This window comes from Schistocerca cancellata, chromosome 3 (genome assembly GCF_023864275.1).
Source record: "Schistocerca cancellata isolate TAMUIC-IGC-003103 chromosome 3, iqSchCanc2.1, whole genome shotgun sequence".
In the NCBI taxonomy this organism is placed as follows: Eukaryota; Metazoa; Arthropoda; class Insecta; order Orthoptera; family Acrididae; genus Schistocerca; species Schistocerca cancellata.
Genome location: NC_064628.1, coordinates 289,234,885 through 289,248,595, shown reverse-complemented (window position 1 = coordinate 289,248,595; position 13,711 = coordinate 289,234,885). Strand labels below are relative to the sequence as shown.

At 43.2% G+C, this 13,711-nt stretch overlaps 1 protein-coding gene across 3 annotated transcripts in view; it reads left to right on the top strand.

Annotated features, from left to right (window-relative positions):
* Positions 1-13,711, top strand: part of LOC126174971 (MOB kinase activator-like 2) — a 355,251-nt gene that overhangs the window by 180,116 nt on the left and 161,424 nt on the right. Inside the window, exon 1 of one of the 3 annotated variants that reach the window (XM_049921441.1) lies at positions 8,093-8,333. The exons of the other annotated variants lie outside the window; for them this stretch is intronic. Within the exon in view, the coding sequence (XP_049777398.1) occupies positions 8,119-8,333 (215 nt within the window). The 5' untranslated portion in view covers positions 8,093-8,118. Of the gene's footprint in view, positions 1-8,092; positions 8,334-13,711 lie in introns of those variants that run through there. 3 annotated transcript variants of the gene reach the window in all.

Below are 13,711 nucleotides of genomic sequence, written 5' to 3'. Positions count from 1 at the left end.
GTAACTTCTGAACAGTTTGGGTTAGGACGTTGAAACTGCACGGTTGGCCGCGGGGCATAATGGGAATTAGTATGCGCATGCATGGTTTAGTTTAGCGACGAAGTCCAGTTTCATTTGGTTGGGTTCGTCAATAAACAAAATTGGTGCATTTGGAAGACTGAGAATCCGCATTTCGCGACCGAGAAGTCTCTTCACCCTCAGTGGGTGACTGTATGGTGTACAAGTCCAGTCACGGGATAGTCGGTTGTGATATTCCTTAATGCCACGGTGACTAGCGAACGGTACGTAAAGATTTTGGAAGATGATTTCATTCCCATTACCCAAAGCGACCCTGATTTCGAAAAGATGTGGCTCATGCAAGACGGAGCTCGACCCTATCGAAGCAGTAGAGTGTTTGATGCTCTGCAGGAACACTTTTGGTACAGCATTCTGGCTCTGGGATACCCAGAGACCACTATCATGGGCCTCGATTGGCCGTCATAATCTTCGGATCTGAACGACTCCTTTTGGGGGGGGGGGGTGTATAATAAAGACAAGTTGTACAGCAATAACCCCAAAACCATTGCTGAGCTGAAAACAGCCATTCAAGAAGACGTCATCGACAGTATACATGTTCAGACACATCAGCGTCATGCAGAATTTCGCTATTCGCCTGCGCCACATCATCGCCAATGATTGCGGGCATATAGAACATGTCATAACCTAAATCCGAATATCTGTAGTGACGTTTACATGTTGAATAAAGTGTGTGCACGCCGTAGTTTGTAACTACTTTACTTTTTTTTCATATTGTTCAGTAACTGTCACCCTATCTGTTTATATAAAGACTATAAAACTTACATTGGAGAAATAATATGCAAATGATACGAGTACAATCCTGGTGGATGTAAAATCGCTTTTATCTAATGATGTCGTGATATTTTTTCCTCAAGACTGTATAGTTCATTATTTTTTAATGTACTTTGGATTTATAGAGATTTATTTTTTGACATATTCGATTTTGCGTGTTGTTTATGCAAGGAGCTAAAAATAGCTTTTTAATAAAGATGCAACATAGTTGCAGTGGACGGAGCGTATCCGAGTCAAGTAGAGAAAGAACTTAACTATCTACGAAACAGAGCCCGGAAAACGGCTAACTATTTACGAAACAGAGCCCGGAAAACGGCTACCACATTATGATAGTTGATGAAATGTGTGATTCACAACGTCGAAAAGGACCAGTTAACCCAAATCAAGTTGCTACATTAAAAAACAATTTATATCACATCCTCTGTGGTCAAGTCTCAATCAGACCCAGTTACCTTTTTAAAGAACACAGCGAACTGATCGCATATAAATCTCAATCTCCATTATTGCGTCTCTTCATAGACGAAATCAAAATAACGTAAAACTTAAACCGAAACAGTGGCCTCTATTAAATTTTCTGCTGTGATTGTAAGGCTAGCTACATTGAACAAACAGGGAAAAGCGTTCGTCACTGGATTAAAAAGAAAGAACATGCAAAATAAATCCGCCTTCGCAGTTCACCTTATACAAGAGAATTACACTGTGCACACTATCAAAAACAACCTCTTCATACAATGAATAAGGGATACTTTATGGAAATTTTTTAAGAAATAAAAAGTCCAAAAGAAAATACATTTAATGACCAATGCGCACGTAAAAGTACTTGTTTCTTGGACATCTGCCGCCCCGTGATAGATAACTTCTTCAGAGTTACTTCGCAAATTCGCAACCGTGTCAAGGTGTTTTACGTATGCTCTGTAAGAAGTCCACGATGCATCCAATCTATGCTGACATCCAATCTATGATAAAACAGAACTATACCAACAGCCACTGCAGTTCCCGGTTAGTGAACTTTCGCACTCTAAAAATACATACCAGCACTTGAATTGGATGCTCCGTCCACTGCAGCTATGTTGCACCTCTATTAAAAAGCTATTTTAGCGTCTTACTTATACAATATGCAAATTCAAATGTGCCAGAACAAAAGTTTCTATAAATCCAAAAAATAGTTGTAAGGTAATGTATTATAGTCTTGAGATAACAAAAAAATCACGGCAGCATTATACAAGAAAGATTTTAAATCTACTAGGCCTGTACTTATATCTTTAGGATATTACTTAGTCACAGTAATTTCTATAGTCCGTGCATAAACATATGTAACCGTTATTTTTCCATTGTCAGTCATATACATGTATAAATCTATAACAGGTACGGCAGATTAAGATCTACTTCAGAATGGCCCAGCGAAAAAGTTGAAATCAGTAGTGGACTCAACAAAGCTGTACAGAGCAACTGGAGCTCCCTTTTCGTTAACTATGCGTTACCTACAACTCATCTTCAAAGTCATTTGCCATCTCTAACAATTACAATGCCATAGGCAGACTTAAAGATTACTTCTTCTCCTTGAACTTCAGATTGTTTTCAAATTTCTTCTTAGTTTTCTTCACAGCTTGCTCAGTGAACAGACTGAATAACATTGGGAATAAGTTACAACCTTGCCTCACTCCCTTCTCAACCACAGCTTCAGTTTCACGTCCTTAGATTATTATAGTTGCAGTATGGTTCCTGTACAAGTTGTAAATAATCTTTCGCTCTCCGTGTTTTGTCCATGCTACCTTCAAAATTCCAAAGACAGTTCTGCATCTAACATTATAATTAGCTTGCTTTAAATCTGCAAATGCCATAACGTACATTTACCTTTCTTCAACCTATCTTCTTCGACAAGTCGTAAGGTCAGTACTTCCCCTCGTGTTCCTGCATTTCTCCGGAACCCAAACCTATTTTCCAAGAGATCGGCTTAAACCAAATTGTTACACTTTGTTTACCTTGACTTATTAAACTGATGATTCAGTAATATTCGCACCTGTCGGCACATGCCTTATTTGGAACTGATTATTTCATTTTTCCTGAAGTCGGAGGACATTCGCCTGCGTAATAAATCTAGCTTACCACTTAGAATAATTTTGTCTTCGCTGGATTTATAAAGGATTTCAGTAATTCTGAGGAATTTTATCTACTCCAGTAGTCTTGCTTCCACTTTGATTTGTCATTGCGGTGGCAGATTCTTCCCACATTTCATCCTATCGTCTCATCTTCACCTATTTCTTCTCTTGTTACTATAATATCCTCTTTAAGTTCTTTTCCCTTGTATAGCCCTTGTAAGTGTTTCTTTCCGTCTTCAGCTTTACCTTATTTCCCTAGTGCTAGCTTGCCTTTTGATTTCTTGGTATTCATATAGGTGGTTCTCCTTTCTTCAGAGGCGGTATCTGTATTCCCATAGTTATACATGCTTGTACGGCCTTGCATTTGTCCTCTATCTGTTCCAGTATAGTCATTTTGCACTTTCTGTCAGTCTCATTTTTTAGATGTCTGTATTCCCTTTTGCCTGCTTCTTTTGCTGCCTTTTTCATATGTTTTCATTTCGTCAGTTAAATTGAATGTCTGTTGCGGGATCGGAGGATTTCTAGTAGGCCTATTCATTGTACCTGTGTGACCTTTTGCTTCTTTTCCTATTTAATCTCTCAAAGCTACACATTCATCTTCTGTTGTATTATTTTCCCTCGTTTCAGTCCAATGTTGCCATGTATCCCCTTCGTAACTCCGAACAACGTATGGTTTCTTCAGTTTACCCAGCTCCCATCTCCTTAATAGCCTGTCGTTTTGCAATTATTCTTCTTTAATACGCAGTTAAATCTGTTAACACACGTGTCTCGAATATTATTGAAAAACATATCGCGATAGACATACTGTACACCGCAACTGGTTTCATTGTAATGAAATGAATTCAGACAACCCAATACGTACGTCACTCCGTCCTGTATGTTGCTAGTTCCACAATCATTTACACTGAAGCGCCAAAAAACTGATATACACTATGTGATCAAAAGTGTCAGGACATCTGGCTGAAGATGACTTAAAAGTTCGTGGCGCCCTCCATCGGTAATGCTGGAATTCAATATGGTGTTGGCCCACTCTTGGCCTTGATGACAGCTTCCACTATCGCAGGCGTACGTTCACTCAGGTGCTGGAAGGTTTCTGGGGGAATGGCAGCCCATTCTTCACGGAGTGCGAGGCCTGGCACGAAGTCGGCATTTCTAAACATCCCAAATATGTTCTATAGGATTCAAGACTCGACTCTGTGCAGGCCAGTCCATTACAGGGATGTTATTGTCGTGTAACCGCTCAGCCACAGGCCATACATCATGAACAGGTGCTCGATCGTGTTGAAAGATGCAATCGCCATCCCCGAATTGCCCTTCAACAGTGGGAAGCAAGAAGGTGCTTAAAACATCAGTGAAGGCCTGTGCCGTGACAGCCACGCAAAAAAGCAAGGGGTGCAATTTTACTGTTGGCACTACACACGCTGGCAGATCACATTCACCGGGCATTCGCCATACCCACATCTTGCCATCGGATCGCCACATTTTTTACCATGATTAGTCCACACAACGTTTTTCCCACTGTTCAATCGTCCAATGTTTACGCTCCTTACACCAAGCGAGACGTCGTTTGGCATTTACCGGCGTGATGTGTGGCTTATGAGCAGCCGCTCGACCATGAAAATCAAGCTTTCTCACCTCCCGCCTAACTGTCATAGTACTTACAGTGGGTCCTGATGATGCAGTTTGGAATTCCTGTGTGATGGTCTGATATTGTCTGCCTATTACACATTACGACCCTCTTCAACTGTCAGCGGTCTCTGTCAGTCAACAGACAGGGTCGGTATGTACGCCTTTGTGCTGTACGTGTCCCTTCACGTTTTCACTTCACTATCACATCGGAAACAGTGGACCTAGGGATGTGTAGGAGTGTGGAAACCTCGCGTACAGACGTATGACACAAGTGACACCCAATCACCTGACCACGTTCCAAGTCCGTATGTTCGCGGAGCGCCCCATTCTGCTCTCACGATGTCGAATGACTACTGACGTCGCTGATATGGGGTACCTGGCAGTAGGTGGTAGCAAAATGCACCTAATGTAAAAATAGTTGGTTTTTGGGAATGTAAAAATCGTTGGTTTTTGGGGTGTCCGGATATTTTTGATCACGTAGTGTAGGCATGTGTATTCAAATACAGAGATATGTAAACAGGCAGAATACGGTGTTGCGGTCAGCAACACCTACATAAAACAAGTGTCTGGCGCAGTTAGATTGATTGCTGCTGCTACAATGGCAGGTCATCAAGATTTAAGTGAGTTTGAACAGGAGTTACAGTCTGCATACGAGCGATGGGACACAGCATCTCCGAGATAGCGATGAAGTGCGCATTTTCCTGCACGACCATGTCACGATTTTACCGTGAATATAAGAAATCCGGTGAAACATCAAATCACCGACATCGCTGCGGTAGGAAAAAGATCTTGCAAGAACGGGACCAACGACGACTGTAGTGAATCGTTCAAAGTGACAGAAGTGCAACCTTTCCGCAGATTGCTGCAGATTTCAATGTTGGGCCATCAACAAGTGTCAGCCTGCGAACCATTCAACGAAACATAATCGATATGGGCTTTTGAAGCTGAAGACGGACTCGAGTACCCTTGATGACTGCACGACACAAAGCTTTACGCCTCGCCTGGGCCCGTCAACACCGACATTGGACTGGTGATGAGTGGAAACATGTTACTTGGTCTGACGAGTCTCGTTTCAAATTGTATCGAGCGGATGGACGTGTACGGGTATGGGGACAACCTCATGAATCCATGGACCCTGAATGTCAGCAGGTGATTGTTCAAGCTGGTGGAGGCTCTGTAATGGTGTGGGGCGTGTGCAGTTGGAGTGATATGGGTCTGTCTAGATACGATGACAGGTGACACGTAGGTAAGCATTCTGTCTGATCAGCTGCATCTATTCATGTCCATTGTGCATTCTGACGGACTTTGGCAATTCCAGCAGGACAATGCAACACCCCACACATCCAGAGTTGCTACAGAGTGGCTCCAGGAACACTGAGTTTAAACACTTTCGCTGGCCACTAAACTTCCCCGACATGAACGTTATTGAGCATACCAGGGATGCCTTGCAACGTGCTGTTCAGAAGAGATCTTCACCCCATCGTACTCTTACGGATTTATGGCCAGCCCTGCAGGATTCATGGTGTCAATTCCCTCCAGCACTAATTCAGACATTAGCCGAGTCCATGTCATGTCGTGTTGCGGCACTTCTGCGTGCTCGCGGGGGTCCTACGCGATATTAGGCAAGTCTGCGTGCTCGCGGGGGTCCTACGCGATATGAGGCAAGTGTACCAGTGTTTTTGGCTCTTCAGTGAATTAACTGTGGTTCATTAGTTACCATAACAACACAGTAATTTTGCTAATAGAAAAACTGAATAGATGATATAGAAGACGTGTACCTAATGCTGGCATATTAAACACTTCGAAACGCAACCCTTAAAATTGATATATACATTACGTCATGATAGGTTGTCTACAATTTATTGCTTTTACGCTACAGAAGAGAACGATGATAATCATATGTGAAAGAAATATCAACGAAAGTAAGTAATACGAAGTACAGTTAAAATGCAGAGAACATTTTAAAATACTGCAAATTTAGTGCTCTTTGGAATATTTGGCCACATGAGGAGGAAATACTTAGCAGACAAGCACCACTCAAGGAGTTCGGTGAAGTGCTCAGTGATAAATAAGCAGTGTATACTTTCAGTCAACGACATATTTTACCATGGGGTCTGGTGTACTGGTGATTCTGTACCTATGTGTGTGCGGGTTGTTTTTTATTAAAGTCTTCACTCTGCATCTAAATAACAGACAGGCAGTATCACAATTAAGAGTGGATACAGACACCGCTAAAAGAATGCCATTCGAAGCGAAAACGTTCCAGTAAACATGGGTCTGAAATTGAGTCGTTCACAAGATAATGGCGACGTGTGGGTAAGAGTTGCTACTGACTCAGTTTGAAATGTTGTCCCAGGTGGTACTGATGATCTATTTGAAGTACGAACATTTCGATTAATTCCCGGCGAAATTGGGCTAAAATTACATCAGGTCCTACCTTAACAAGAAATAAAATAGTGCTTCGGCGCGTTACATTGTCACTGCGTACTCGTACCTGTAAAATGTGTCCCACGTGTCGTCCACTCCTTAGGATGCGATACAGCACTCGTCTTTGCAGTAATTTGCGACTTCTTTCACGCACCCGCAGATCATCTTGTAATTATTGACTAGACTGAACAACACAGTAGCTAAGTGAAATCAGTTTAATAGATTAAAATTGTCAAAAGTAATGTAAGGCAAATGTAATGCATTATTGGGATTTAAAAGGATGAGTTTTAATGTCTGAATAAAAATTTGTGCTCATACACATCACATCATAGCATAAAATTTCGGGTTACAAATCATTTGACCTAGTATGGCTGCAAGTTGCTGTAGTTCATAAGCGACATCAACATTCAGTTATCAGTGATAGAGTTAATTTCTGAATGAATTTAGCAGCTATAAAATACCTTCCACCTTGAGCATTATAAGCTACAACACAATAAAGGTTATTATGCAAACAGTGTGTTATATTCCACACATCATTGTGGGCGAAAGGAAACGTGATGACGACTGACGAGAGTTTTGTACAACCATAGAAACTACGGATACAACAATCACAACTGGGAAGTCCATATGTGAAAGGAGAAATGCAAACCATATGCGGGTTTTCCACTGTACCAGCAAATATTGCACATTAAAATACGTTAGCGAAGCTATTGAAGAAACGTACATGCCGTGGTCAACGTCTTAAAATCCTTTAGGATGTATGACAACGAACGTAAAAAATTTACAGCAGGTGTGCCGTAAAAGACTACTAACACCATTAACTGGGGTGATGTCTTAGAGTCGATCGGATATGTTTTTCGCTGGCGTTCCGTTGACACTGTAGGAGAATACCGCCCTTGCAGGCAGACGTGTGGCGTCTGCGGAAGCTAAAAGTAGGTACGCCCGCATGCGCGAGTGCCGCTGCTTTTCGCGACGACGGCGGCGATGGCAGCGCCGCGGCGGCCGGTCGCCGTACTGTGCGGCGCGGCAGACGTGAGATGGGCGAGCGGCCTTCAGTGTGGGCGCAGCGCCAGAGCGGTGCGGACCGTGATCATGGTGAGGTGATAGGTGCGGCATGGAGACAGCGGCGATGCTCAGGTCGCTGTTAGGATCCCCCCATCACTCGCCCTCCGCCGGCAGCGAGGGCGGCTCCGGGTCCGGCGTGGCGGCCGCGCAGGTCGTGGAGCTGCCCGCTGCCGCGGGGGCCAGGCTTTCGTTGCTCGACTCCTGCCACCGCAAGATCCGTCTGCTGGGCGGCGGGCCCGTCGCCTTCCTCGGAGGACTCGTCGCGTGAGTACTGTTGCGACATGTGTCTCATCGTCTTACGCCGAGCTCGAGGATATATGACACTTGACATTCACCTCGATCTTTTGGTACTGTCTTGTCTTTTGCAAAGAGGAAGAGAAAAAGATTAAACATTGCAAACATTCTGCATACATTTGCCAATTTCCTATATTTCGGTGAGAGTGTGAAAGGGTTTTGCGATTGTCTTATAATAACAGACAACCAAAAAACAAGAGTGCCAGGCTATAGGGATTTGTGTTGGTGTTTGTAAAAGGTGTTTACATTTCAAAAAATGGTTCAAATGGCTCTGAGCACTAGGGACTTAACTTCTGGGGTCATCAGTCCCCTAGAGCTTAGAACTTCTTAAACCTAACTAACCTAAGGACATCACACACATCCATGCCCGAGGCAGAATTCGAACCTGCGACCCTAGCGGTCGCGCGATTCCAGACTGTAGCGCCTAGAACCGCTCGGCCACCACGGCCGGCGGTGTTTACATTTATTTTTATGAACTACATTATCTGGAAAAGCTAAATTCACTTTGTCACGTAATGGCAAAGAAGGACTTAAGTGATACACAGAGATGGCAATTGAAATTAATTCCTTTTCTGCATTCGTTCAGTCGTATGTAGTTGTCATTGAAGAAAGCAATTTCCTAATTCTCTCTCTCTCTCTCTCTCTCTCTCTCTCTCTCTGTGTGTGTGTGTGTGTGTGTGTGTGTGTGTGTGTGTGTGTGTGTGTTACCAAATGATCTGAATCTTAAACTGTCACTAAATGTAAGGAGAGATGAAATATTTCAGTTTCTCTTTACTTCAGCCATGGGCTATTAATTTGCTCTTTTGGTTAACAAACATTGGGGTATGTAACTAATAGCCACCGCCATTGTAACCACATTGATGTAGTGTGCAGCTGTATGAAGATTAATACTGGTATTATGTTTTGATAAAAGAAACAACGTAGGTTATGTTCTTTTTTTAGTTCATCCGTGCTCTGTAGTTCTTAATTTTGGTAAAAAAAATACAAAGGTAGTCAAACAATAACCGATTGCTATTAAACGAATATGTACTCAGTAAGAGTAAATTGATGGCACAGTGTTTGGTTTCCTGAGCGCAGAAGCAGTTCAAACAACGCGCAGCGTGGAAGCCGCTCCTGTGGATCTGACGAACTGTGTGTGATGTGTGCGGCGAGCTGAATGCTGTTCCCCGAACATCTTTCGGCAAGACGAAGGGGGGGAGACACTTTGGAGAGGCGGCCCTCGAGTCCAGTGCTTGACCCGAATCGATTGCCACTTTGTATGAGGCGCGCCGTGTAGCACCGCGGGTCACGCCACACGTCGCGGGATTCGTACGCAGCTGCCGCCTCAGCTGAGATAACGCCTGGCGCAATCTGCGGGAAAGTGAGCTCTGCCGCGTCGGGACTGGACCGCGCCGAGCCGACTGTAGCCGAGCCGCCCCGAGCCCACTTTTTGTTTATTGTCGGCCAATGAGGTCGCACCGGCAGCTCTGACGTCACTCCGACGAGCGAGTCGAGGCGAACGTTGGCCGCGAGCGCGCGCGCCAGCCAGCCTGGTTTCTTCGTTTTCCTTTGCTTCCTGGTGGCGAGTGACTCACTGCGCGCCGAGACCCGCACAGCTGACCGCGCTCCGCTGTTGCCAACTCTGGGAAACGTTTCGCTAATCGTCCGGTTCGTCTTGCCGGCCCTGCGGCGCGGCAGTCTCGTCCTTACGCAAGATGTGCGACGTGCTTGTTTTCTCTTTTAACCTTCTGCGTCGCACGCGCGCGTCAGCCTTTTAGCTTCGGAACGAAAATACGAGTCGTCTTGCCCATAGCGAGGAGAGTGAGTTGCAGAGGTGTTCAGTTGCTTCCTTAGCTAACAGCTACATCACTGCGAAAACTCGTGCGAGTAGTTTATGGCAGGAATGAGTGTCATCGGATAAACCAGTGGTTTACATGACGTCACACAGCTGCGTAGACCCGGACGGTTTGTATTCGTATCCCCCCTCCCCAGTATATTATAGCCTGCCTGAAGTGTCTTGTCAGCTTCCCATGACAGGATAGGTGGTGCAAACTTGGATGTACGTAATTTTTACCATATTCCCGCAGCAAGAGATGGACGGCAGTACTGTTTTATGTAAATAGGCAACGATTCACGATATCCGTGGTCCGAAATAAAACCAGCAGGTTCAAGATGTCAGAGGTTTCCTGGCGTGCTTCTAAGCCGTGTACACGTCTAAAGGAAAATAGCTCGCGTATATTGTTAGAGGAAACATTATGTTAAAATATTGATTCGTGAATCTGGCCAGACATAGGGGAATGTAGTTTATAAGTTAAATTGTTGTGCAAAATTCCATCAAACAATAAAGTAGCGGTACCATGACGAAATGTCTTTCGTTAACTGTCATATGAACGTCACGGGTGTTGACATTGGGCATGTATCTTGCCACTGCTGCACGTTCTCTTTGTTTCGGCACAAATGGCAGATGATTGCTTACTTATTTATATACAGCAGAATGAATTTTTCACTTTGCATGTCGTCGTTCCCGCTAACACATTGTCCAGTTTGTTCCTTAAAGGTGTATTAGTGTTAAGTAGAGTAGTGATTTGGAAGAGAGAGCATGCGAGGTGCGTTTAGCGACTTTGACGCATTCGATGTTTGTAGAAGGCACAATAGAGGGAGTTATCTCTTTGTCACCTTCGGAGAGTGCCATTTCGTTTTTTCATTGTATACTCTCTTCCTATAATAGTATTTTGTCAAAATATGTAGTCCTGTTTCCTTCAGTACGAATCGCAAACTGCCAGTTCATCGTTTGATTATGTAGAGTAGGCTTTGACAGCCAGTGTGTACATCCATTGTGAGAGTGATCTAGAAGTTTCTTTCCCCTAACGATTCTTTTTATATCCACTGATGTCTTCAGTATTACGGCGCGCAACGTTAAGCACAAAAGCAGGTCTTAAGCCCTTGTGTAATGCCCGTATAATTATAAGTCAACAAGGACATAGTTTGGTTTTCGTAATTCGACGTGGCTGTTGTGTCACACCATACTCAGTTATCATCACTCTGATTTCCATTTCACCGTATACATTTTTTTCGTTGTCTGAAATGACCAGTGCGTTTACTCGAATTTAGAATTTGTTTTTTGTCATAATTGGCGACACACTCTCCAATGTTCGCAGCGTTGTTTTTTGTATTGCTATCATTACTTCATGCCCTGTCTGTCAGGAAAAATGGCCCGAACCGGTTGCTTGGGACATGGTCGTGAGATATATATTTTTTAAGCTGGACATCATTGTACACAGCATGTTAAACGGGAGGGCTGTATCGGTTATGAAATAGTAATGTGTAAAAAATCATTTTTATTACAAAATAATTCTAATTGGTTAGTAAATTGGTATAAACTTCAGTTTGCCCATCGACTCATAAATCTGCCACCTTATTGCTTCCTGAAACCTGCTGCTTGTTTCAGATTCGTTGATTAAACTGTCCTCAGCCTTAAACCTTCATGACTTTCATAAAATCATGATAATGATGTTTACTCGCTTTCATTTTTTTCTTATTGAACCGACATTTTCAGTCGCTCCTGATAGTTGTAGACTAGATTTAAGAACTCATCCTTACTGCGCTGGACGTAACGTCAAGAACAGAAAAGTTTCTTCGACCACGGTCATACAACTGGAAGACTCATTAGCAACTATGACATCCGGTCGTGAAAGGCTTAATTGTGTGATCATGAGCGTACAGTACTTTTTACTATACATCATTGAATGTTCTCGGAAAAAAAATAATTATTAAGAGACAAAGGAATTCAGGCATTGGCTGCAAGTTGGCATTTATTTAAATCAAGGGAGAAAGGTGAAAATTCGTGACGAACCAGGATTCGAACTCGGTTCTCCTGCTTATGAGGCAAATGATCTGACGACTAAGCCAACCGGATACAGTAGTCATTGCAACCACACGGACTACCCTAGCAAGCTTCCCGACAGACCCAACTTCTCAATTTATCCACACACTACTAAGGTAGTGCCCATTTCCCATTATCCTCATTACTCGCGGCATTTCGCCTATTCCTGTAAGAGTTTGATCGTTTTTATATACAGGTTTAAATTTACAATCTAATGTACTTCTTGGAACCGAATATTTCCTCCTCACTTGCCTGGTTGTCATTCCAGGAAGCTTGAGTTGTTCTGCTGCAGTTTCTTTCATGTAATATTCATTCCATTTATGACCTTATATCTTTGCCTGTTAAAGAACAAATCGTGAAAATTAGTTATACTGGTTATTTTGTCCCGGTAGTCTTCTTGTACAGCTATACTTCACATAGCAGTGGCGTGACAGGTGCTTCCACTTAACGCATGGCTTAGAAGCAGCTCTTGTCCGATGCAATCAGCTGTCCGGTACTATCCGACTTTCTACTATAAGTTATAATTGGCAGTGAGAAAATTGAGACCGCCTCAAGTGATCTGTTTAAACATTCGCTGCCGCTCATAGAGGCCGTGAATTCCGGATGAAAGGTGTATCGTCCCGAGTGGTTGGTTGATCCAGACTGTTTCCTCCAGCCGGAACTGTTGCTTTGCGAGCGGCCAGATATTTGTAGCCATGCGGGAACGCTCCTGTCCTCTTAATTGACGATGCCGTCGGAGCCACCAGCCGGCACATTAGCCGGTCGCTAGCTCTAATTAAATTTTTCTATCCCCCTCTCTCGTACGTCAATTCACGGAGGAAACTGGCGCAAATCCCAGGCACCAGCGACAGGACAGAGGATAGAAAAATTGCCTCACCCAACGGGACAGGTAAACGATAATACAGTATTTATAGCTTTGTGCTCGGTAACTGTCAAGGTAAATTATTATTTTTTGCCTTGCAACAGTATTATTTGACTTGGAAATACATTCACTTCATCAAGTAGTCCCTTATTGGGGGATATTCGAGCTAATTATTCTTCTGAAACAAGCACATATTGTTTATTAGACTGTTTCTGGAGGTAACTGACGTGCCACCGAGTATTGTTGGAAGCAAAATTATATAAACACGTTCTGAGATTCAGTGGCAGTTTACTAATATTTGGAACTACCTACATGGGAAGAGTGAACGTAATAGGTCATTAGTTGCTTTTTTTTTTTTTTTTTTTTTTTTTTTTTTTTTTTTTTTTTTTACAACTTATGTTCCGATCCGTGTATAGCGAAAGCTGTTGACAGTGTAAGATATAGATGAAATTTGCTCTGGTAACAGCTGATTAACGGCGTCACCTTGAAGCACCCTTTCGACAAGTAGCCTAGTCATCGTGTTTATGCTCGAAGAAGGGCAATAAACTTCTCGAAATATTACTTCAGTTCGACGCTGTCAATAGGGTGATAACACAAGATGTCACCAGTAATGTCCGCCCAGTC